Source organism: Hyla sarda, chromosome 2 (genome assembly GCF_029499605.1).
Source record: "Hyla sarda isolate aHylSar1 chromosome 2, aHylSar1.hap1, whole genome shotgun sequence".
NCBI classification, from domain to species: domain Eukaryota; kingdom Metazoa; phylum Chordata; class Amphibia; order Anura; family Hylidae; genus Hyla; species Hyla sarda.
The window spans coordinates 433,394,690-433,418,006 of record NC_079190.1 but is presented as its reverse complement, the minus strand read 5'-3'; the positions used below and the strand labels follow the sequence as shown (position 1 = coordinate 433,418,006).

Below are 23,317 nucleotides of genomic sequence, written 5' to 3'. Positions count from 1 at the left end.
CTCGAGGACCCACACCTGTCTCAAGAAAGAGTGTCTATCTGGTCTTAGCCAGCCTTCTTGTGACAGCCAGAGGTGGTTAGGAAGCCAAACAGCTGAGATATCTGAACTCCCATGCAGGTTAATGGAAGTTTTGTGAACAGCATTGCACCGTGATCTCTGCTGTTTGTTACCCCTGGGTTATGGAGCCCTCGTTCTTGAGACAGGTCCTATCTAGAAGTCTCAAAGCCATTGAACATTTATGGCTTATCCTGTTGTGCCACTTTAATGTTAGGCGGATAAGTGTTATTGGGTATAATGTGTGCTCAGTTCAGAAAATGAATGTCACAGGCGAAGCTCTGTAAACATATCTTGTTACCTGGTACACTGATGCTGAAGGAGTATCCAGACAGCCCGGCTGAGCCTGTAATTCCCGGTTCAGTCCTCTTTGTTCCCCTGCACCTGCTTCTCTAGAAATGTGGAAGTTTACATTGTTCTGCAGTGTTAAGATGAATGACTTGGAACCCCAATAAAGGACTATCTGTAGCAGCATATCAATCTGTATACCACCTCTAGAAAGATGTACTTATTTTATGTCACCATGATCATTGAGCACTAGATATTGACTTTATTTTCTTTTACAGGGCTTTCACATCACCATGTTGCTGAATCTGCATCCCCTGGAGAACCTGAAGTCGTACATTAGTAGTCGGCCCCCTCTGGTGGTCTTTATGGTCAGCGTCAGTGGTATGGCCATTGCTTTCCTCACGCTTGGCTACTTCTTCAAGATGAAGGAAATCAAGTCACCAGAGATGACAGAGGTACAGTGTTTTCTGGGATCTATACTGGTCAATATATTAAAGTTGCACTCCAGACAGATTTGTTTTTCATTGCACAACAGTATTCTGGATAAACTCCATGGCCGAACTGGTAATATGCTTACTTATGGCAGCTTTATTCTCAAGCGAGGAGCCCCAGTAGTTCAACTGTTACATCACATAACCGCGCATTGGACATGCTGAATTGCACAGGGCCCGCTGTGTGGATCGGAAGTCATGGTCTCATTTCTGTGCGGTGCTCAATGCTAGCCCCATAGACATGAATAGTCAAAATGGCTTCCACTGTTAGACTTTCACATGCTTTTTATTTATCTGCTTTCCATACATTTAGATGAGTAGATATATATAACCCACACTTATGTGACAAAGCAGCAGTCCTTGTAAAGTGCAAAATTATCATCTAAATAAATGCATAAAGTTTATATAGAGGTTATGAGATATCACCTGTGCAAGAGGGGCTCCATGCTCTGCCCTTCAGGTGTTGTCTCCGTAGCATCTGTATGGACTTTTTGTGTTTTTGGTTTGGAAGCTAATCTTGCACTCCATGAGGACTGCTGCTATGTCACCGTGTTTGTGATACTCATGTACATATATGAAAAGAAGCATCTGTAAATTACTTTGTGTCCACAGTTTCTGGTTCATATAGCAGATGCTGTGGGTTTTAGCAAGTCCAGTGTGCGATCACGTGATGTAACAGCCAGACTGACAGGGCTCCTATGGCATGTAAAGCTGTTGGTAAGTAAATTGTAAGCACAAGCAATTAGCTAATCCAGACTAATGTTAGGCAGTTAAATAAAAATTTGCCCACAGTGCTGCTTTGAAATATAGGTAAGAAAATACCTACTGCAGATTTTGTAGGAAAAGCTACGTGTTGGATTTCATCCTTGAAGACAGAATAGGATACGTGTGGAAATATGCATCAATAAGATGTGACGGTAACTGCCCTCTAGCTACATCCAATTAACCTATAATTTTGACAAACTTCTGACATGTCCTAAGTTCATTGATTCGGGTCTAAGTGCTGAGACCCCCACCAATTTCTATTTAATAAATTTGTGCACCGCATGCTCCACTCTTTAAAGAAAACTGAGAAGAAGCAATGGAGTGCAGTGATCAGCTGAGCACTAATGACCCTTTGTTTTAGCAATCGATGGGGTCTTGGCACCTGGACCCCCACCAATCGAAATTTCTCTGTGAAGCTTGTCAAAATGAAAAGTAGCCTTAAAAAGTCAAAACAAAAATGCATAGGGTACTTTAAGTAAATAAATATATATATATATATATATATATATATATATATATATGTGTGTCTATATATATATATATATATATATATAATGTGTGTGTGTAATATATATATATATATATATATATATATATATATATATATATATATATATATATATGTGTGTGTGTATGTCATACTTTAAGAAGTGAATTGTAGGACACCATAAGGGTTATACCCATAAGGTTTAAGTATGTTTGCACTTGTTAGGCCACTGTCATCACTGACAAACACATTTCGACATGTAGACGGACCTAAAGTTTTTATTTAATTTTTTTTTTAATAGAATCTATCTCCTGCGGAGAGATGGGGAGAGAGTACTCCATGACATGTCAAAAGTATTCCCCCCCCCCCCCAATAGCAGTAACATTTTGAGCAACTCTGAGATGATAGAAATATTGGGATAATTTCAGTGCAGACTATGATGTTTCCAGCTGGGTTGAGCTGAAATTCTGCATAGCCCCCCTACTGACATTGTAGCACCATGGCCTTATTGGGTAGCAATACGAAACTCCATCAGCTTTTAACATGTGGCCATGTTGAGACATATCTGTATTTTGTACATTTAGTTATGGATTAAGTTAGCCAACATAATCATGTTTTGTATGATCTATACTGCTTCATGCATGAAGAACGTGCCCTACTGTCCACAGGACTGGAACACCTTTCTTCTGAAGTTCAATAACCTGGACTTTTGTATATCGGAGAATGAAACTTTGAAACATCTATTGAATGATACAACACCACCAGAGAGTACGGTCACCACGGGTCAGGGCCGATCCTCTACACAAACGCCGCAAGCTTTAGAGGACGCCGGACCAATAAATATTTCTGTAGCTGTTACCCTAACTTTGGATCCACTGAAGCCTTTTGGAGGATATTCTCGAAACATTACTCACCTGACTTCCACAATTTTTGGCCATCAGATTGGTCTTACAGGTATCCATAAGATTATTTATTGAAAATTTATTTTTTGTCTGTGTACATTTTCATGACCAATTATGCTTATGTCATGTATTCTGATAACGTTATCAATGCAATGACTATTCTCTGTAGGCTGTAGATGCTGTAAGGTGTGATAAAACCTTAAAGGGGTACTCCAGTGGAAAAGATTTGTAAACTACTTCTATTTAAAAATCTTAATCCTTTTAGTAGCTGCTGTATGCTCCAGAGGAAGTTGTATAGTTCTTTCAGTCTGACCACAGTGCTCTCTGCTGACACCTCTGTCCATGTCAGGAACTGTCCAGAGTAGGAAAGGTTTCCTCTGTAGTATACAGTAGCTGATCAGTACTGGAAGGATTAAGAGTTTTAAATAGAAGTAATTTACAAATCTGTATAACTTTTTTGGCACCAGTTGATATAAAAACATTTGTTTTCCACTGTAGTACCCCTTTAGAAAGTTTTTGGAGTGTGGGAGGAAATTGGAGTACCCAAAGGAAACCAACGCAAACACGCAGAGAAAATCCTTTCAGACGTAGTCCTTGGTACGATTTGAACCAAGGACCCCAGCGTTGCAAGTGTTAACCACTGAGCCACCGTGCAGTGGCTTTTCCCTGCAACTTGTGTAAATAATACGTCGCAAGTGCGAGAAAAGTGCTGGCCCCTTAATGTCTCTGTGCGTTCTTTCTTCGGCACCTCTCTCTTTGCCTGTTATATAATATAAAAGGGATTTTGTCCCCATCCCCTCTCTCGTTCTCCACTCCCCATTATATGAAAAAATGTTAGCCCCTGTACCTTTTTCGCTTGTCCTAACTCCCCTTGCTTCCCCATGCCCTGGTCCTTCTTATGCTTCTCTGTGCACACCCGCCTTCTACCCTCCATGCTGAGGTCCTACACTCACTTAGTACAAAGGAGGCTTATAGGGGGCTCATGCGCACTTCTTTCATTCTTTTCTGATGTATTGAACCTGTGCTTTAAAAAAAAAAAAAAATAATAATAATAATAATAATAATCTAAACTTTGGTGTAAAACTTGAGGCCCTGACTTCTTGAGTGACCTTTTGTTTTTATTACTGTTTGCGCACCATCCATATATATCCCATTTTTATTTTCCCTTTCTAAGGCAGAGAGTCCCATGAGGAGATGAATATAACATTTACTCTGCCAGCTTCCTGGAACTCTGATGACTGTATTCTCCATGGACATTGTGAGCAGGTGGTATTTACCACATGTATGACTGTAACAGCCATGAGCAACGTGTTCCCAGTCACTGTGTAAGTACCTTCATTCTTCTATCTCAGAGCCAGCTGCATATAAAGTTTATTTCAGCATTAAGGGTGTTTTAGGATCCCAATGTTTACAGATCAGTAGGTTAACCTATTAAGGACTAAGGGTGTACAGGTACGCCCTTGATTATTGGTACTTAAGGACCAAGGGCGTACCTGTATGCCCTGATCCCGTTACCAGGGTTTGAAGCGCCTTCATTAGTGAAGCACGCTTCATACCCGGTGCGTCCCGGTTGCTATCAGCAGCCAGGACCCAAGGTTAATGCCGCGGGCCGATGCGTGGCATTAACCCTTTAGACAGCGCTATCAAAGTTTATTGCGGCGTCTAAATGCGGGAGTTAACAGTGCCGGTTTGCTCAGCGGAGCTGATTGGGACCTCCATGGTGAAATTAAGTGGCCCGATGAGCTCAGTGGCTGGCGGGAGGGCCCTTACCTGCCTTCTTGCCGCCCGATCGGTGCTCTGAAGCTCTGCCCAGGCTCTGGAGGCTAAAGCAGCAGAGAACCGATAACACTGTTCAACAGTGTATGCAATCTCAAGATTGGATGGTATAGTCCCCTATGGGGACTAAAGAAAAGAGTAAAAAATAAATAAATAACTAAAATTAAGTAAAAAAAAAGTTAATAAAATTTAATTAACCCCTCCCTACTAAAAGTTTGAATCACCCCCACCTTTCAGATAAAAAAAAAAAATAAAAATAATAATAATGTAATCAAAAACAATTATCATATGTGGTACCGCCACATAAACCGCACGGTCGATGACGTTCCCGTAAAAAAACACCAGTCCAAAACTGAGCATTTTGGTCACTTAATGTACCATGACATTTTTTAAATAAAAAGTCCTATCAAAACAAAAATGGTACAGCTAAAAACTACAGCCCAAGGCGCAAAAAATGAGCCCTCATATATCCCCGTATGCGGTAAAATAAACAAAGTAGTAAGCTACATAAATTGGGTATCCTTGTAACCGTATGGACCTATAGAATAAAGATAAGGTGTCATTTTTACCAAAAAGGGCATTTTTTTTTTTATTGTCATTACAAATTACAATTGGTAATGTAAAAAACAAGCCCTTATATTGGTCTGTAGGTGCAAAATTGAAAGCATTGTGATTTTTAGAAGGAAAAGAGGAAAAGAACAAAAGTGCAAAAACGAAAATTCGCCTGGTCCTTAAAGGGGTACTCCGCCCCTAGACATCTTATCCCCTATCCAAAGGGGATAGGGGATAAGATGTCAGATCGTCGGGGTCCCGCTGCTGGGGATCCCCAGGATCGCCGCTGCGGCACCCCGCTATCATTAATGCACAGAGCGAGTTTGCTCTGTGCGTAATGATGGGCGATACAGGGGACGGAGCAGCGTGATATCATGGCTCCGCCCCTCGTGACATCACGGCCCGCCCCCTTAATGCAAATCTATGGCGGGGGGTGTGACGACCACCACGCCACCTCCCATAGACTTGTATTGAGGGGGCGGGCTGTGATGCCACGAGGGGCGGAGGCGCAAGGTAACGATGCTCCAGCCCCTGTATCGCCCGTCATTACACGCAGAGCGAACTCGCTCTGTGCAGTAATGATGGCGCAGTGCCGCAGCGGCAATTCCCGGTGGTTCACGGGGGGGAGATCTGACATCTTATCCCCTATACTTTGGATAGGGGATAAGATGTCTAGGGGCGGAGTAAACCTTTAAAGGGGTACTCCGGTGAAAACATTTTTTCTTTTAAATCAACTGGTGGCAGAAAGTTAAACATATTTGTAAATTACTTCTATTAAAAAATCTTAATTATTCCAGTACTTATTAGCTACAGAGGAAATTCCTTTCTTTTTGGAACACTGATGACATCACGAGCACAGTGCTCTCTGCTGACATCTCTGTCCATTTTAGCAACCATGCATAGCAGATGTATGCTAAGGGCAGCATGGTTGCTCAGTGGTTAGCACTGCTGCCTTGCAGTCCTGGGGACTTGGTTTCAAATCCCACTAAGGACAACAATAAAATAAAGCGTTATTATTATTATAATAACGTCAGCAGAGAGAACTGTGGTCGTGATGTCATCAGAGAGCATTCCAAAAAGAAAAGCATTTCCTCTGTAATATTCAGCAGCTAATAAGTACAGGAAGGATTAAGATTTTTTAATAGAAGTAATTTACAAATATGTTTAACTTTCTGCCACCAGTTGACTTAAAAGAAAAAAGGTTTTCACCAGAGTACCCCTTTAAGGCCAAAAAAGCCTTGGTTCCTAAGGGGTTGGAAGCCCATGCACACTGAGTAAATTTCGCAATTCGAAAATTGTGAGCGAAATCTGCTTGCAACAGAATCCTATTAATGTCAATTGGATTCTACTGCTCAATGCACACTACAAAAGTTCTGTAGCGGAACTTCTGACACAGACCGAGATTTCGTTGTAAAATGAACTTGCTCTTTCTTCCAACTGAATCTGCTGGGAAAATCCTATTAATCAATGGGACGTTTATTTATTTTTATTCTGGCTGGCGTGGATCTGCTGAGGATATTCAGCAAGGAAATTTGTTGCAAAATTTCCTCAGTGTGCATACACTACAGTATAGTTAAGATCTGTACTTTCTCATAATGTGAGTAGGTACAAACTGCATAATCCCACTTCCAGAATTACTCTGTGCTGCTATGACCAGATTAATTCTTGTATACATTTTTAGTCATAGATGAAGGCTAGAATGATACCCTGTTTAACTGAAAGGTATTGTTTCTGTTCTAGACAACCTCCTCATTGCATTCCTGAAACGTACAGCAATGCCACACTGTGGTACAAAATCTTCACCACTGCTCGAGACTCTGGAACCAAGTATGCCCAAGACTATAACCCCTTCTGGTGTTATAAGGGAGCTATTGGAAAGGTGTACCATGCTTTAAACCCCAAGCTTACAGTTATTGTTCCAGAGGTGGGTATGTGACTTGGGAAACATAGGGGCTGCAGCACTGATTCAAGTGAATCGATCAGCCACATTTCCCTGCCCAGCCAGGTAGCCAGACGTGCTTTTGTGCAGCAAGAAACTGACTAGGTCAGTGTTTCCAAACCAGGGTGCCTCCAGCTGGGGCCAAACTACAACTCCCAGCATGCCCGGACAGCCTTCGGCTGTCCGGGCATGCTGGGAGTTGTAGTTTGGCCCCAGCTGGAGGCACCCTGGTTTGGATACACTGGTCTAGGTTGTGGCCCACTGGTCTAGGTTGTGGCCCAATCTGAAAGTGTTGGCATATCCTAGTAATAGGTCATCACTTTATGAAATGGGAATTAAATTATATATTTTTGGTTTGTAATGTTGTAGTTTTAGTAGAAAAAAGTGATTCAATGGCCCAGATTTATCAAAAACTGTCTGGTTTTGCTCATAGCAACCGATCACAGCTCAGCTTTTGTTTTACCAGACCTCGGTTAGATATGAAACCTGAGCTGTTGTGTTCGATAAAGGTGGATCGGTGTTGCCCGCAAAGTGTAAACAAAGACCTAAAATGGTTTCTGGAACATCTCTTAGGCTCTTTACATCTGTGTTGTGGCTGGAATTTATAATGCAATCTACAGTACAGTGCTGCTTCCATGGTACTACAGATGGATAGACACCATTGACTTCCATCAGGGTTCTGTTGTGGTTAGACTAAGGGCTGTATAAGATTATTGGCTGAACTGGCTGAAAATTTTAAAAAATTTAATAGCCTATAAACCTGTGCTGAGAAAAAGTTGACCTGTTGCCCATAGCAACCAGATCGCTTCTTTAATTTTTTTTAAAGGCCTTGTAAAAAAGGAAAGAAAGGATCTGATTGGGAAACTGGTAGACTTATCCTCTGCACAAGTTTTCATGAATCTCTCCCCCCCCCCCCCCCCTATAAGTGCTATCATCTAAAGACCTCCTGGAGTGCGAGTCAGCTATCTGCCCATCTAGTACAGCTTTTAGGTATAATGAACGTAGATCGCTGTAGAAGCCTATGGTGTGATCGGAGTTCTCTTCAAGAGAACAGTGCTTCACAACAAGAGCAAAAACTTTTATTTTTTTAAATTTGTAAAAATTTTTTACTCTTTGGGGGAGATTTATCAATGTTGTCTGTGAGAAGCATTTATGTCGTTTTTTATTTATTTATTTTTGCGTTATTTTTGACTGCCGTGCGCCTTATTTATCAAAAAGACGCACTGACTTGATAAATATTGCGTCTTTTTTTTTCATTACCTTAGAACGCACTGGAATCTGCCAAAAGCAGTTTGTCTTATGAAACAGTATACTCAGCTAGGTGAGGGTTATTTAGCCAATTTTGACCTGAGGATAAATGGTGGTGTTACACAAGCCAAAAATCATACTGCTAATTTTCTATTTTAACAAGACTCCACCATCTAAAGTAACCAAACACAGCAATTTTTCATTGTGAAAGGGTTAAATAATCTAAACACGCTGCGCTATTTACAGAACATAAAAAGAGAAATGCAAACATGAAAAGGGGTTTGTATTTTTTAAATGAAAAATTATACACCGTTGCGGGCAGATGGAGATATTAAAGAAAAACTGTTCAATAGCAAAAAAAGGCAGAATTGTACATTAGAAAGAAGTGAGATTTGGTGCATTAAAGTGGTTAAATAATTTAAACATGGATACATGCCATCTGTTTAAAATTGCAAGAGTGTGGGGGGAAATAAATAACGGTCGGGTTTAAATACGGACATTTATCCCTGAAGTATATTTTGAAAGAAAAAAATAACATTTAAAATATGTGCATCTGTACATCATCTTAATTTTTGCAAATGAAAAAGAGTTAAATAAAAGGAAAAAAGAAAATGAGCAAACAAATTTAGTTAAATAAAAAAAAAAAAAATTACTATATTAACCAAACATGACACACAGTGTTATAACACATAACCTTATGTAATCAGAGCAGAATAACAATGGACTAAACTGTACAAGGGTTCTGCCAACATTATATAAAGGTTGCCTCCACCCTGGTCTATAGTTGCGCATTTTTTGAATCCTATGCGCCAATTGATGTGCTTAAGTTAAAAAGACGCATATACTCAATATCTTCCACTGCCTCAGTAAAAATAGAATTCTGCTTCTCGCAGTCATTTAGGTTAAAATGGCATGTAAGCAAAAGGTGCCGAAAATTTGCACAAATACCAAAAATTGCGCAACGATGCGCCTTTTTACAGCAAAAAAATGACGGGAACAGCTTGATAAATCTCCTCCTTTTGTGTAAAACAGTTTTCTACCCTTATTACTTTGTTTTTTGCTTTTTTATTTTTTTCTTTTTTTATTTTTTTTTTCTTCCTAAGGAAGTATTATTTTCATAAGCATAGTAACATCTCAGAGCAGCATTCTCGAAGTGGAAATGCTGCCCTTTGAGGTGGTTCTACAGGATTAGGATAGGGTCACAGGTGCCGTATTTTGCTGCGTATTTGCAAGTGCATATTTTTTCTACCCATTGAAGTCAGTGGGTAGCAAAATACGCAGCTGATTTTACTACACATTGACTGCAAGACACTTAAAGGGGTACTCCGCTGCCCTGCTTCGGAAGCTCCTCTCCCCAGCGTCCGGAAGTTTATTCTTCCGAACGCTGCGTGGGGGCTTCCGTGTTCGGGGCTGCCCCTCGTGATGTCACGTCCCCTTCCCATAGACTTTCGTTGAGGGGGCGGGCGTGACGTCACGAGGGGGCGGGCATGACGTCACAATGGGCAGCCCTGAACACGGAAGCCCACACGCAGCGTTCGGAACAATAAACTTCCGAACACTGGGGAGCGGAGCTTACGAAGCAGGGCGGCAGAGAACCCCTTTAAATCTAGATAGTAAAATCTATTAGCTAATAACACAGAAATGCATGATTGTATTGCATTATTATTTGAGATGGCACTGCTCTAATTCTGCATGTACAGTACTGTATAGATTGCTGACATTTGGTACACTCCAAACCGCTGTCATGTGACTGGTGAGTACACCTAAGTACTGTCTTGGCAGTAGGACATCATGTTGGGGCTGGCTTTGGTCTGATTGATGTGGAGGAAATTTACCAAAGTATGAACGTCAGTTGCTTTGCATAAAAATATCAAAAATGTTTTCACATAAAAAAAAAAATAGCTTTATCGCAATTCTACACCAGTTTTCCATTTTTTTTTTTTTTTTTTTTGGAGGCTCAGTGTAAAGAGGGTGGGATTCCCATGGCCAAACACAGTTACCGTACTATGATTTACTCCAGCAACTGGCTCAGATTATACCAGAAATCTACACCCACTGGCAGCTAGTGTACAAGTGTGGCGCATGGACAGTTACTGATGTGCCAGATTTAAACTGCACTTTCCATTGAGACCGGCATGTCAAATGTGTCTTAAGAATGCCATGTTTTTTTTTTTTTCAAAAGGCTACTTCTTTTTTTCTCACAACAGGATGACCGCTCTCTTATTAATCTGCATCTGATGGACACCAGCTACTTTCTGTTTGTGATGGTTATCACCATGTTTTGCTATGCAGTCATCAGGGGTCGCCCAAGCAAGCTGAGACAAAGCAATGCCGAGTTCTGTACTGAAAAGGTATTTCCTATATGGTCTCAAATGTTTTTTTCCACCTTTTTAGAGCAGTCTTTCCCAAGCAGGATGTCTCCAGCTGTTGCAAAACTACAACTCTCAGCATGCCCGGACAGCCGTAGGCCGTAGGATCATCATTGTATTATGTGCTCTTCTATAAATCTTGCAGTTGATGGCTAAAGCTGCATTCACGACATGTTTTTTGCAATACAGTTCCCGTATACGCTTTTTTAAATTTGAAAACTGTATGGAACGGTATTGAAAATCGTATGCATTGACTCTCCATGTATGCCAAAAGCTGCATCCGGTAGCATCCGTTTTGCGTCTTGTTATTTATTTATTTTTTTTCAGTTTTTTTTTTTTCCCCTCGATACCCAAAACCGTAGGCTACCACGGTTTTTGGTCTGGCTGAAAAACCGTATGGAAACCGTATACTTTTTTTTTTCACATGGGAGTCAATGGGAACTGTAGAGAACCGTATGTGCGTTCGGTTCCATCCAGTTTGCACCATACGGTTTTTGACTTTGCACAGTTTTTTTTCTTGGAATTTCAATCAAACAAGTGAAACTTTTTTTTTATTCATAATGGAGTGAAATGTTAAAAAACGTATATGGTTTTTTACTTAAAAAACTGATGCAACCGGAGATCATTTTTCAAACCGTATACGGGTTAAAATATGCACATACTTTTTGATACAGTTTAGTCAGGTTTTGAGGAATCCGTTTTTCATTAAAAACCTGATACAGAAACTGAATTGCAAAAACGTGGTGTGAATCCAATCCTCTCAATGATGGGTAAAAACACCTTATAAATTGGATCTACAGCAATGTGCTTTAGGGCACTCTGGAAATGCTATGGCCCACAGCTTTTGATGTTGAGGACCTGGACTTGCCTTTTTAAACAGTAGACCAAGTACAGCTCACAATTAATAGTGAATCAAAAGCTCTAGTGGCCACGGCCTGTAGTGCTTTGTGTAAGAGCACCTGATAAAATACTTTAACTACTGATAGTTACTGGATTCCTCCAAAACATGATCAAGAATCAGATCTTCTTCAAAACCTCCTCATCCAGTTGTGACTCTCCACTTAAAAGGTATTTTTTTATCTTCAGCCTTTGAGCCCATGATGACAAATACTGTACAACATGCTTCTATTACCTCTGTGTGCTATGCTATGCCTTTATATTTTATTTACAGCATTCTCTGCTACCAGATACAATGGCCCCAATCTAAAATTGTAAACCCAACCTGTTTTGTCGTGCGCCAGAATATGGTGCATTGTGCCAAATATTGTCTGCGCCAGAATTTGCACAAAAAAAGTAAAAAACCTGACCAACTCTCCATTTTACTCAGTAAACCCGAAAAAGGGGCGTGGCTGTCGAAAAAGGGGCATGGTCCACACATTTGCAAAGAAATCACAACATATTTACTAAGGTTTCCAAAGAAAATGTGGTGGATTTAAAGGGGTTATCCAGAAAAAAAAAGTTAATTTTTTTTAAAATCTCAACTGGCTCCAGAAAGTTAAACAGATTTGTAAATTACTTCTATTAAAAAATCTTAATCCTTTCAGTACTTATGAGCTGATGAAGTTGAGTTGTTCTTTTCTGCCTAAGTGCTCTCTGAGGACACGTGTCTCGGGAACCGCCCAGTTTAGAAGCAAATCCCCATAGCAAACCTCTTCTACTCTGTGGAGTTCCCGAGACAAGCAGAGATGTCAGCAGAGAGCACTGTTGCCAGACAGAAAAAAACAACTCAACTTCAGCAGCTGATAATTATTGAAAGGATTAAGATCTTTTAATAGAAGTAATATACAAATCTGTTTTACTTTCTGGAGCCAGTTGATATAAAAAAAATAAAATACATTTTTTTTTTTTTTTTCCCTGGAATACCCTTTTAAGCTGTGGAAAACCCGACAGATCAGAGCATGTGTTAACAAGAAAAAACATTTTTTTTTACTTGTAGGGAATTAAAACCCACAAAATAAACTACAATTGAGTCTTATTAAATCAGGGCCATTGTGTCCTAAGTCAGGTGGCTTCCAGAGGGTGCAGTGGGGTTTGCAGTGGGTGGGTGGATAGCAGGGTGGAATGGATTTACTGAAGTAATGCAATATACCCACTAACTGCAACATAGCCAGGCCCCCCGGAGACCATGTGACATAGGACATATCTGGCCACAGGGAATGCTGGGAGACAAAAGTAAAATAAAAGGACTTGCACTACAGTTCTTTTGGGTGGGGGGCATGGAGGTAATATAAATATATTACACATTATTATAACTTGACATCATGGGCTCAAAGTCTGAAGGAAAATTAAAATCCTGGAATAATCCATTAATGTCATGTAAATCTGCTTTTCCTTTAGTAATTGTGAGTCACTATTCTGATTCATCATCCGTCATTTGTGGAGCATTACATGAGGAACACATCGCTCTTTCTTTCCCTTACACTGGGCCTACATTCAGTTAGTGTATCTCCAATGGTGGGCTGCGGCCCATCTTTGGAAGTGTACTTTAAAGGGGTACTCCACTGCCCTAGCATTCGAAAATTTTGTGATGTCACGCCACGCCCCCTTAATGCAAGTGTATGGAAGGGGGTGTGGCGGCTGCCATGCCCCCTCCCATAGACTTGCATTGAGGGGGCATGGTGTGGCATCACAAGGGACATGGCCGTGTGCCGTTGAGCACACGGGGACACATAAAATTCTGTGCAGTGTAAATTCCCCAGTATGCTTGAATGTTTTTTTGGCCCCAATTGTAGCCCGAGATCCCAGAAGCTAGAGGTAAATGCATTTTAACTAATTTCCTACATTTCTACTAGAAGATCTTTAAGACAAATGTTTGTTATGTTTTGCAGGTTGCACTCTCTGAAGCATAACCATCCTCTTGTACCATCAGTAGATACAATTGGAGTCATTGCCTGTTGACCCCACCTAGAGATTGCGTCCTGTGTCCTTCTAGAGGGGGAGGGAGGAACACACAATATTGCAATGTTGGTTTCTTCCAACCAAAGACATTTCAAGTGCCTGTAATTGATTTGTACATATTTATAAATAGGTACATTTGAAGAAGCTTGGTGCAAATGTTCTGCATTGCAGGAACTTACCTTTTGCCCAGTGTACCTGTGGACTCACTGTTGTTTCCTTGTGTAGATATGTTTAGTGGATGTTTCTAGTTGGCAGTGCGAGTTGCCTGATTGGTGGGAATGTCTAATGAATGAGATCCTGATCTCAAGCAAAACTGCACTTTTTCTTTTTGAAATCTGGAAAAATCACTTGTTTGAAAAGAAGAAACATGGCTGCTGCATGGAGAAGGCCTGTACTCTGGTAGCTCTGTATTAAAAGCATCCATTCTTCATGATGCATCTGTTTGTTTTTAGATTCTATATATTCTTATATTAATGTTTTCCTGTCCTTCCTGGGAAGTCTAACCATTAGGCTGCATTCACACTGCGGTTGGAGCGTCCGGCTGGGGGAGGGGAAAACCGTGCGCTCCCATACCCCTGCCGGACCGGTGCCAAACTCCATTGACTTTAATGAGCTGACGAGGTCAAACTGTGAGTAAACTATGGTTTTGGGTCCGGTCACAAAACCGGATGCAGGGCAGCACATTAAAGTCAATGGAGTTTGGCGCCGGTCCGACATGGCTACTGGAGTGCATGGTTTTCCCCTCCCCCAGCCGGATGCTCCAACCGCAGTGTGAATGTAGCCTAACACTGCTGATTTTAAATGGCAGCATCTGCTAAAAAGCCTGACACGTCAAGATCTGTATGTTCCCTGACACTTCAAGATCTTAAGTTGGTATGTTCTGGTAGGGAGATAGGCAAGATGCATTCAAAGTAATTCTCAATTACCAGACCTTTTTAAAACGAAAATAAAAGTTATCTGAGGGAGAAGATTTATTGTCCCAACAGAATGTGTTGCATATCTATTGGCCCTCCAAAAACAGATTGTGGGATCCAGTTTGTGATCTCAGTGGAAGCAATTCTAGATATAGAATGTAAAAAATCTCTCATATTTTTCTTTTAAGCTTCTAAACCGCTGCTGTACTGCAGTCTGTCAGGTTAGTTGGTCTTCTGCTTCCTTATGTTTCCCCACATCACATTGTTCTTTTACCCTTTGGTAGTTATAAATGTTATTTACCTTGGACACATCTCCTGTGCAGTTTATAGGTCTTAATGACCGCATGCAGAACAAGGAACGTCAGACCTGCAGTATATACCCAGCATAGACCCATGATCGGCTATCTCCCACACAAATTGCTTTTTTTCTTATATCAGGTTTTTTATTTTTCCACATAAATCATTCTCATGACAGATCACACCTGCTTCTGTTTGTTTAGTTTTGTCACTCTTATTTTTTTTTTGGGACGTGGATTGCCAGAAACCATGTGGCTTCCTGGTTTATGAGGAATGCTGTTTGGCTTTCTGAATAAAGCTATCCCTGGTACTGTGACTGCTTGCATTTCAATTCATATAGTGTATATCGGCTAATAAAGACATTCAATCACAATACATTAAAACACCTACGTAACAATATATTTTCTTGGGTGATAGTTTTTTATTACGTTTTGTGATTTGTGCCTGTTGACTGTTTGTTGCCTTAGATCGCTTATGAAAATAGTACGTCCGTGTTTACATATTATGTAGACATTATCTGGTAAAACAAAAAATCTGCACCAAAAATCAGCAATGAAATCTAGGTAGGTTACATGTAGGTTTGCTAATTTTGGTTAGGATTTTCACTGTGGCTGTTACTCATGGCCTTGCATTGTGAAAATATGCACCATTTCTTCTGCAGATATGGCACACTACGGGTGTTAACCCACAGCATGCCTTAAATTCCATTGTGATTAAAGAGTTTACTTTGTTACAGATATTGAAACAGGAATTCCGCAACAAGTATGCAATGTGGAGACCCTAAAATGCCTACTTTGAGAATGTTACCCCCACATTTAGATTTTTTTATGGCAGGATCACACAGGGTGCATCCACAACATTTTCCACCATACGGATGCACCGATGGCAGTCACAGAGGGACTGCGGAGTGAGCTTATGGCTGCGGCTGGGTAGCTCTGTGTGTCTGCTCCTAGCGTCTGATTTCTACAGCGTGAAATCCGCCACTACATGTGGGCACACAGCTACCTGTCCACAGCTGGGAGCTCACTCTGCAGTCCGATAAAAACGCAGTGGATGTGCCTCGTGTGACCCTGCCTTTTAAAGTGTTTCTAACTGGCTAACTCCCAGTGATTTAGCGTAAAAAGCATTGCAAACAGCTTGTAAATTTGTGCTCTTTTGGACCTAGAAATTTTTTTTCTAAAGAGAGGACCTGGAGAGATTGAGTAATACGTTTTCGGAGATGGAATATTGGATTCCTCCCTTTTTATCACTGACTCATCCCTTTCCCTATTATCGGCCTCCTCCTCGGACATAGTATCTATTGCCCATCACTTTCTGCAATTTACACCTTCTCTTAATTAACGTTTCATGGCTTGGTCAGCAGACCTGTTTCTTGGAATTGCCCAGATCTGCGGAGGAGGAAACCTTTAAATTGTCTACAGGGATCATTTGTTCGTCTAAATAAAATTATCACCATCATTCCTTCCTACTCGTCCAACTTGAGCTTTTTTTTTTTTTCTTTGATAAAAATGATTTCCATTTTTATGTTGTGTTTAAAACCTCTTGTTTCACATATCTTTTTAACATAACTCCAACCTTTAAGCAATGTTATCTACACTTAAGGCAACAATTTATATATAATTCACTAGATAAATTCATTAGATAAACACCAGACCTCTTAAGTGGTTTCATTGACATAAAAATGTTCCTTAAACGAAATCTGTCACTTGCACTAATCTGTTGGTACCGACAGGTAGTACAGGTGCCACTGATGACAACGGTACTTACCTTCTCCGATATCTTCGCTCTGGGAAGTGGCTTGGGACACGGGTGGAGCTTAATGACGTAACCGCTGCTGTTTCCATGACCCGGGACTCATCAGGGAGCAGCAGTGGGGACCTCACTAAGCTCTGCCCATGCCCCAAGCTGCTGCTGCTTTCTGCAGGGTCCCGGGCAGCAGAGGTTACATCATTAAGCGCTCCCTGTGCCCCAAGCTGGTTCCTGGAGCGGACATACCGGAGATGATTACAGAAGATCCCCGCCACGGACTGGGACAAGGTGAGTACCGTTGTCATCAGTGTTAGCTGCACTACCAGATTCCCTTTAATGGGATTTTCTATGGGTTTGCTAAATATATAGGAAAAAAAGGGTCAGATTCCAAAAGTTTTTATGCTGTAGTGTGATAATGTGTCTGTATCCACAGGAATAGCACTTGATGTATTTATCAGTACCTAATTTCAGTTTTATATTTCTAGATCTATACAGCATGCTCTATTTAGCCTTTTCTGTATTATGCAAACCACCAATAGATATGTGCAACCTACTGTGTCGGTACTGTGAGATTATACTCTGGGGTTAGCTCTGGGATCGTCTTTTGCCATAGCCAAAGGACACGTTTTACTTTATTCACCAGGCAAACCACAATTTCTTTATGCAAGTCTGCCTCCTTGCCAGCTTTATTAGGTTGCAGGATAACAAAAATAAAACGTAAAACAACACCTAGGCTGGAGGGTTTTTCCCTGCCAGTTAAAGAAGGCGACCTGCAACCTTGTAAGACACAGTTCACACTTGAATGCAAAGTCCCATTTGCATGCAGGCGCCTCCCGTGTGTCCTCTCAGCCACAGCTCTTACAAGATTCACAGTCCTTCACTTGGGCACTGGTAAGTCCTTGTGTGTCCACCACGCAGCCACCTGCTGTGTGCCCATCTGGCAAAGGGACACGGTGTCTTCCCCCCCCCCCCCCCCCTTGCATCAATCTGCGGTCTAGGGAAGAGCCCAGACCACACTGTCTGATTTCCTTATAACACAGTTCCCCTCTCTGCTGGGCTTACTTTAAGGGGTACTCCACTGCCCCAGCAGTAAGAACATTTTGTTCCAAACGCTGGATGTGATGGTTGTGATGTCACGGCCACGCCCGTTGTGATGCCACGCCCCTTCAGTGCAAGTCTATTGGAGGGGGCGTGGCGTCCACCATACCCCCTCCCATAGACTTTCATTGAGGGGGACGTAGCATCACAACCCCCGCACCCAGTGTTCGGAACAAAATGTTTCGAACGCTAGGGCAGTGGAGTACCCCTTTAATCAGGCTCTAGGTGGAGGTTTCTCACAGATCAGGTGTGAAATATACACTTTCCCTGCCTTACTATCACAGTACCTTATAACAAGACAAATCTGAGTGCAGCCCAGACTAGAAATATGACATATGATCTACTGTCTAGGGAATATTGATATCTATTTGTATCCATGTGATGTCAGCAGAAGGAATATATGATTCTATGTAGAACATTTGCTTTCTGCACATACATTTTGGGTTCTGAATATTTTCCATAGACTAAGTTGCTTTCCCAATTTTAACATACTGTACAGATTCATCTGTGCATGTGTATACAAAACATTGTTTTCAGGCACTGTATGAATTCTGTCTTGGCACAAAGATAAAAAAATCATCCCAGTGGAGCCGGCAGATTGAATTGCTATTATTTCCTCAGTGACCCGTAAGTACAATAGGCTGGATATTGTCACACATCTGTCATCTTGGCAAACCTTATTTAGTGCACTCATTCCACTTGGTTGATATACAGGAAAGGAGATTATGATCTTTTCCCCAGTTCTTGGATATCAGGGTTTTAGACATTGGGGCAAAAAAAGTATTTAGTCAGCCATCAATTGTGCAAGTTCACCCATTAAAAAAGAGAGAGGCCTGTAATTTTCATCATAGGTATACCACAACTATTAGAGACAGAATGAGAAAAATAAAATCACATTGTCTGTCTGATTTTTAAAGCATTTATTTGCAAATTATGGGGGAAAATAAGTATTTGGTCAATAACAAAAGTTCATCTCAATACTTTGTTATATACCCTTTGTTGGTCAAACGTTTTCTGTAAGTCTTCACAAGATATTCACACACTGGCTGGTATTTTGGCCCATGCCTCCATGCAAATCTCCTCAGAGCAGTGATGTTTTGGGGCTGTTGCTGGGCAACACAGACTTTCAACTCCCTCCAAAGGTTTGCTAAGGGTTTGAGAGCTGGAGACTGGCTATGCTACTCCAGGACCTTGAAATTCTTCTTACGAAGCCACTCCTTTGTTGCCCGGGCAGTGTGTTTGGAATCATTGTCATGCTGAAAGACCCAGCCGCGTTTCATCTTCAGTGCCCTAGGTGATGGAAGGAGGTTTTCACTCAAAATCTCATGATACATGGCCCCATTCATTCTTTCCTTAACACCGACCAGTCGTCCTGGTCCCTTAGCAGAAAAATAGCCACAAAGTCTGATGTTTCTACCCTCATGCTTCACATTAGGTATGGTGTTCTTTGGATGCAGCTCAGCATTTTTTCTCCTCCAAACACGACGAATTGAGTATTTTTACCAAAAAGTTCTACTTTGGTTTTATCTGACCATATGACATTCTCCCAATCCTCTTCTGGATCATCCAAGTGCTCTCTAGCAAACTTCAGACGGGCCCGGACATGTACTTGCTTAAGCAGGAGGACACATCTGGCACTGCATGATATGAGCCCCTGGCCGCATAGGGTGTTACTGATGGTAGCCTTTGTTACTTTGGTCCCTGCTCTCTGCAGTTCATTCACTAGGTCCCCTCGTGTTGTTTTGGGATTTTTTTTTTCTCACCGTTGTTGTGATCATATTGACCCCACGGGGTGAGATCTCAGATCAAGGGAGCTTATCAGTGGTCTTGTATGTCTTGTTACAGGTCTGTGAGAGCCAGAAATCTTGCTTGTTTGTAGATGACTACATATTTTTCAACCATAATTTGCAAACAAATTCTGTAAAAATCAGACACTGTGATTTTATGGATTTTTTTTCTCATTATGTCTCTCATAGTTGAGGTATACCTATGATTGAAATTACAGGCCTCTCTCTTTTTAAGTTGGAAAACTTGCACAATTGGTGGCTGACTAAATACTTTTTTTGCCCCACTGTATATGTTTATATCAGGTCTCATTGTCCCAGGTGTATAAAATTCTGCGCCTTCCAATGCAGTTGCCTTTACAAACATTTGTGATAGAATTGGTCATTCTAAAGAGTCATGGCAGTGTTATAGGACACCACTTGAACCTCTGTTCCTGAAGTTTCTTCCCTTAGAGATTGTCCATAATCGGTTGTTATTGATATTATTGAAAAATGGAAATGTTCTGGAACCACAGCGATTCGTTGACGGCATGGCCACTTAAACAGTACCTGTCACCAAATTAACTTTTCTAAACGTACTCCGGCTATGTTCCCTAACTACTCCTCACATACCACCCACCGTAGAAAAAAAAATTCAGAGCTTTAAAAAGCTGTGTATCTTACCGTTCATCTTGCTCACATAGTACAATCTCCCAGCAGGAGAAAGTGGGCGTTTCTCAGCAGGCATGACACCACTGAAGCCTGCTGGGGGACCACGTCTTCCGCCCTCTCATCTTTGCAGTGCTGTGATGAATAGAATCGGTAGTAGAAATGAAGTGTCGGCACTCACAGGTAATCTTGCAAAATCTTGAAGTGTTTATTCACATAAATGGTATACAGGTGTACAGGATGCGCCAACCGCAACCGTTATCAACCGGCGTGAAGCCGAAACGTATCCTGTACACCGGTATACCGTTTATGTGAATAAACACTTCAAGATTTTGCAAGATTACCTGTGAGTGCCGAGACTTCATTTCTACTACCTGATCCAGTCTTTTGGTCTGCGTGCACCACCTGAGCCTCGAGTGCCGACTCCTTCTATTTCCATACTACTGTGATGAATAGAAGACCACAGGCTCTGTGCAACTTTCGGCCTTTGCAGCTTTTAGTGAGGCTCTGTGCAGCTTTCAGTCTGTGCAGCTTTCAGTGAGGCTCTGTGCAGCTGTCAATCAAGCTCAGTGCAGGGAGAAGCATTTCACTGAGCAAGTACTCTCTGGGGTAGAGGTGGGGGAGGATAGTGGGACGGAGGTGCAGGACAGTCAGGCAGTTAGCTGGGTTACAGTTAGAAAACTGAGTAGAGCGATAAGTGTCAGGGAGGCTAGTCCTGATCTGGCACACCCCAACAAGTTTGCCCGGTTGGCAAATGAGGAGGGTGCCATTTCAGAGCTAGCAGTACTGCAGCAGGACTCTGCCTCTGACCGCCAGGGGGGGGGGTTTGCTCCAGTAGGGATGGAGGGAGGAGTGCAGGGCAGGCCAGACAGGTACTGGTAGTGGGGGACTCCATTATTAGGGAGACAGACAGGGCTATCTGTCACAAAGACCAGGATTGCCGAACAGTGTGTTGTCTTCCTGACGCTCGAGTTTGGCACATCGCGGATCGGGTTGCTGGGTGGGGCTGGAGAGGACCCAGCAGTCATGGTACATATTGGCACCAATGACAAAGTAAGAGGTAGGTGGAGTGTCCTTAAAATTGATTTCGGGGACTTAGGGCGCAAGCTTAAAGGGGTACCCTGGTGCTTAAACATCTTATCCCCTATCCAAAGGGCCTGCGGTCGCCGGTAATCAGTCCCGGAGCGAACATGCTCCGGGCACTGATTACAAACTGGGTGCCGCGTGCATGATCACGGGCGTCCCCAGCTGCGAGACTCCCGCGATCAGGCATCTTATCCCCTATCCTTTGGATAGGGGATAAGATGTTTAAGCAACGGAGAACCCCTTTAAGGCAAGGACCTCCAAGGTAATATTTTCCGAAATATTACGTGTGCCACGAGCCACACCAGAGAGGCAGCCGGAGATTAGGGAGGTAAACAAGTGGCTCAGAAGCTAGAGTAGGAAGGAGGGATTTGGGTTCATGAAGAACTGGGCCGACTTTGCTGTCGGCTACCGGCTCTACCGTAGGGACAGGCTGCACCTCAATGGGGAGGGTGCAGCTGTGCTTGGGGAGAAGATGGCTAGATAGGGTGGAGGAGTGTTTTAAACTAGGGACTGGAGGGGAGGGAACCTACAACATAGAAGGGGAAGATAGTGTAGATAGAGAGGGGGTGGAACGGAGGGAGTGGTTAGAATAGTTAATAGGGGTAGGCGTCATAGGAAAAAAAAACATACACCGTTGAATTGCATGTTGACTAATTCCAGAAGTCTGTCCAATAAAACTGACAAACTGGAATTGAAAATGTCTGAGGAGGATTATGACATAGTGGGTATAACAGACACTTAGTTGGACGAAAGCCGTGACTGGGCAGTCAGAATACTGGGTTATAGTCTATTCAGGAAGGATCGGACAAAACGGAAAGGGGGAGGAGTTTGTCTTTATGTAAAGTCCAATCTGAAGGCCGCACTGCAGGAGGATATATGGGAGGGAAACAATAATGTGGAGTCATTATGGATAGAAATATTGGAGATAAGAATAAAAAAATTCTGATAGGGGTTTGCTATAAGCCACCAAACATAATGAAAGAGGCAGAAGATCACTTACTGAGGCAAATAAACAAGGCAGCAAATCAAAATGATGTGAAAATAATGGGGGACTTTAACTATCCTGATATAGACTGGGAGACAGAGTCCTGTGAATCTCCTAAAGGAAACCGGTTTGTGACTAGAGATGAGCGAACTTACAGTGATTCGATTCGTCACAAACTTCTCGGCTCGGCAGTTGCTGACTTTAGCCTGCATAAATCAGTTCAGCTTTCAGGTGCTCCGGTGGCCTGGAGACTCTCTCCTAGGACTGTATCCACCTTTTCCAGCCCACTGGAGCACCTGAAAGCTAAACTAATTTATGCAGGCTAAAGTCAGCAAATGCCGAGCCGAGAAGTTTGTGACAAATCGAATTACTGTAAGTTCGCTCATCTCTATTTCTGACTATAGCTAAAGACAATTATCTGTCCCAAATGGTGCAGGGCCCGACCAGAAGGGGCGCCCTACTAGACTTAATATTAACCCACAGACCTGACAGAGTAACTAATGTGCACGTAGAAGGACACCTAGGGAATAGTGATCATAATCTAATACATTATAACTTGTTCTTCAATAAGGGAATCTCTCGAGGGGCCACAAAAACAATGAACTTTAGGAAGGCAAAGTTCGATCAACTCAGAGAAGACCTTGATCTATCCTCTAGATCTGGTAATTACCAGCTGGGATGTGCTCCATAAAAAGCGTTGTTGTGTGTCTTTGGGAGTTAGGTTTTTGTGGAAAAAGAAAATTGTATTTATCAATGTCTTTTTGATGATGTATTTGTAAACTTTGCAATTAAAAAAATAAATAAATAAAAAAAATAACTCAGAGAAGCCCTTAACAATATAAAATGGGATAATGTCCTCAAAAACAAGAATATGGACACTAAATGAGAGACTTTTAAAAATATCTTAAATTCGCACTGTAAGATGTATATACCTTATGGGAATAAAAGGGTCAGAAATAAAAGAAAACCAATATGGATGAATAAGAA

At 41.8% G+C, this 23,317-nt stretch overlaps 1 protein-coding gene across 1 annotated transcript in view; it reads left to right on the top strand.

The window, feature by feature from the left end:
- The window catches only part of TMEM248 (transmembrane protein 248), a 37,236-nt gene extending 23,032 nt beyond the window's left edge, over positions 1-14,204 (top strand). The window contains exons 2-7 of the mRNA XM_056559118.1: positions 621-797; positions 2,754-3,039; positions 4,162-4,312; positions 7,056-7,239; positions 10,710-10,853; positions 13,700-14,204. Coding sequence (XP_056415093.1) covers positions 636-797; positions 2,754-3,039; positions 4,162-4,312; positions 7,056-7,239; positions 10,710-10,853; positions 13,700-13,720 — 948 coding nt within the window. The 5' untranslated portion in view covers positions 621-635 and the 3' untranslated portion in view covers positions 13,721-14,204. The remainder of the gene's footprint in view (positions 1-620; positions 798-2,753; positions 3,040-4,161; positions 4,313-7,055; positions 7,240-10,709; positions 10,854-13,699) is intronic.
- Positions 14,205-23,317: the final 9,113 nt, after the last annotated feature.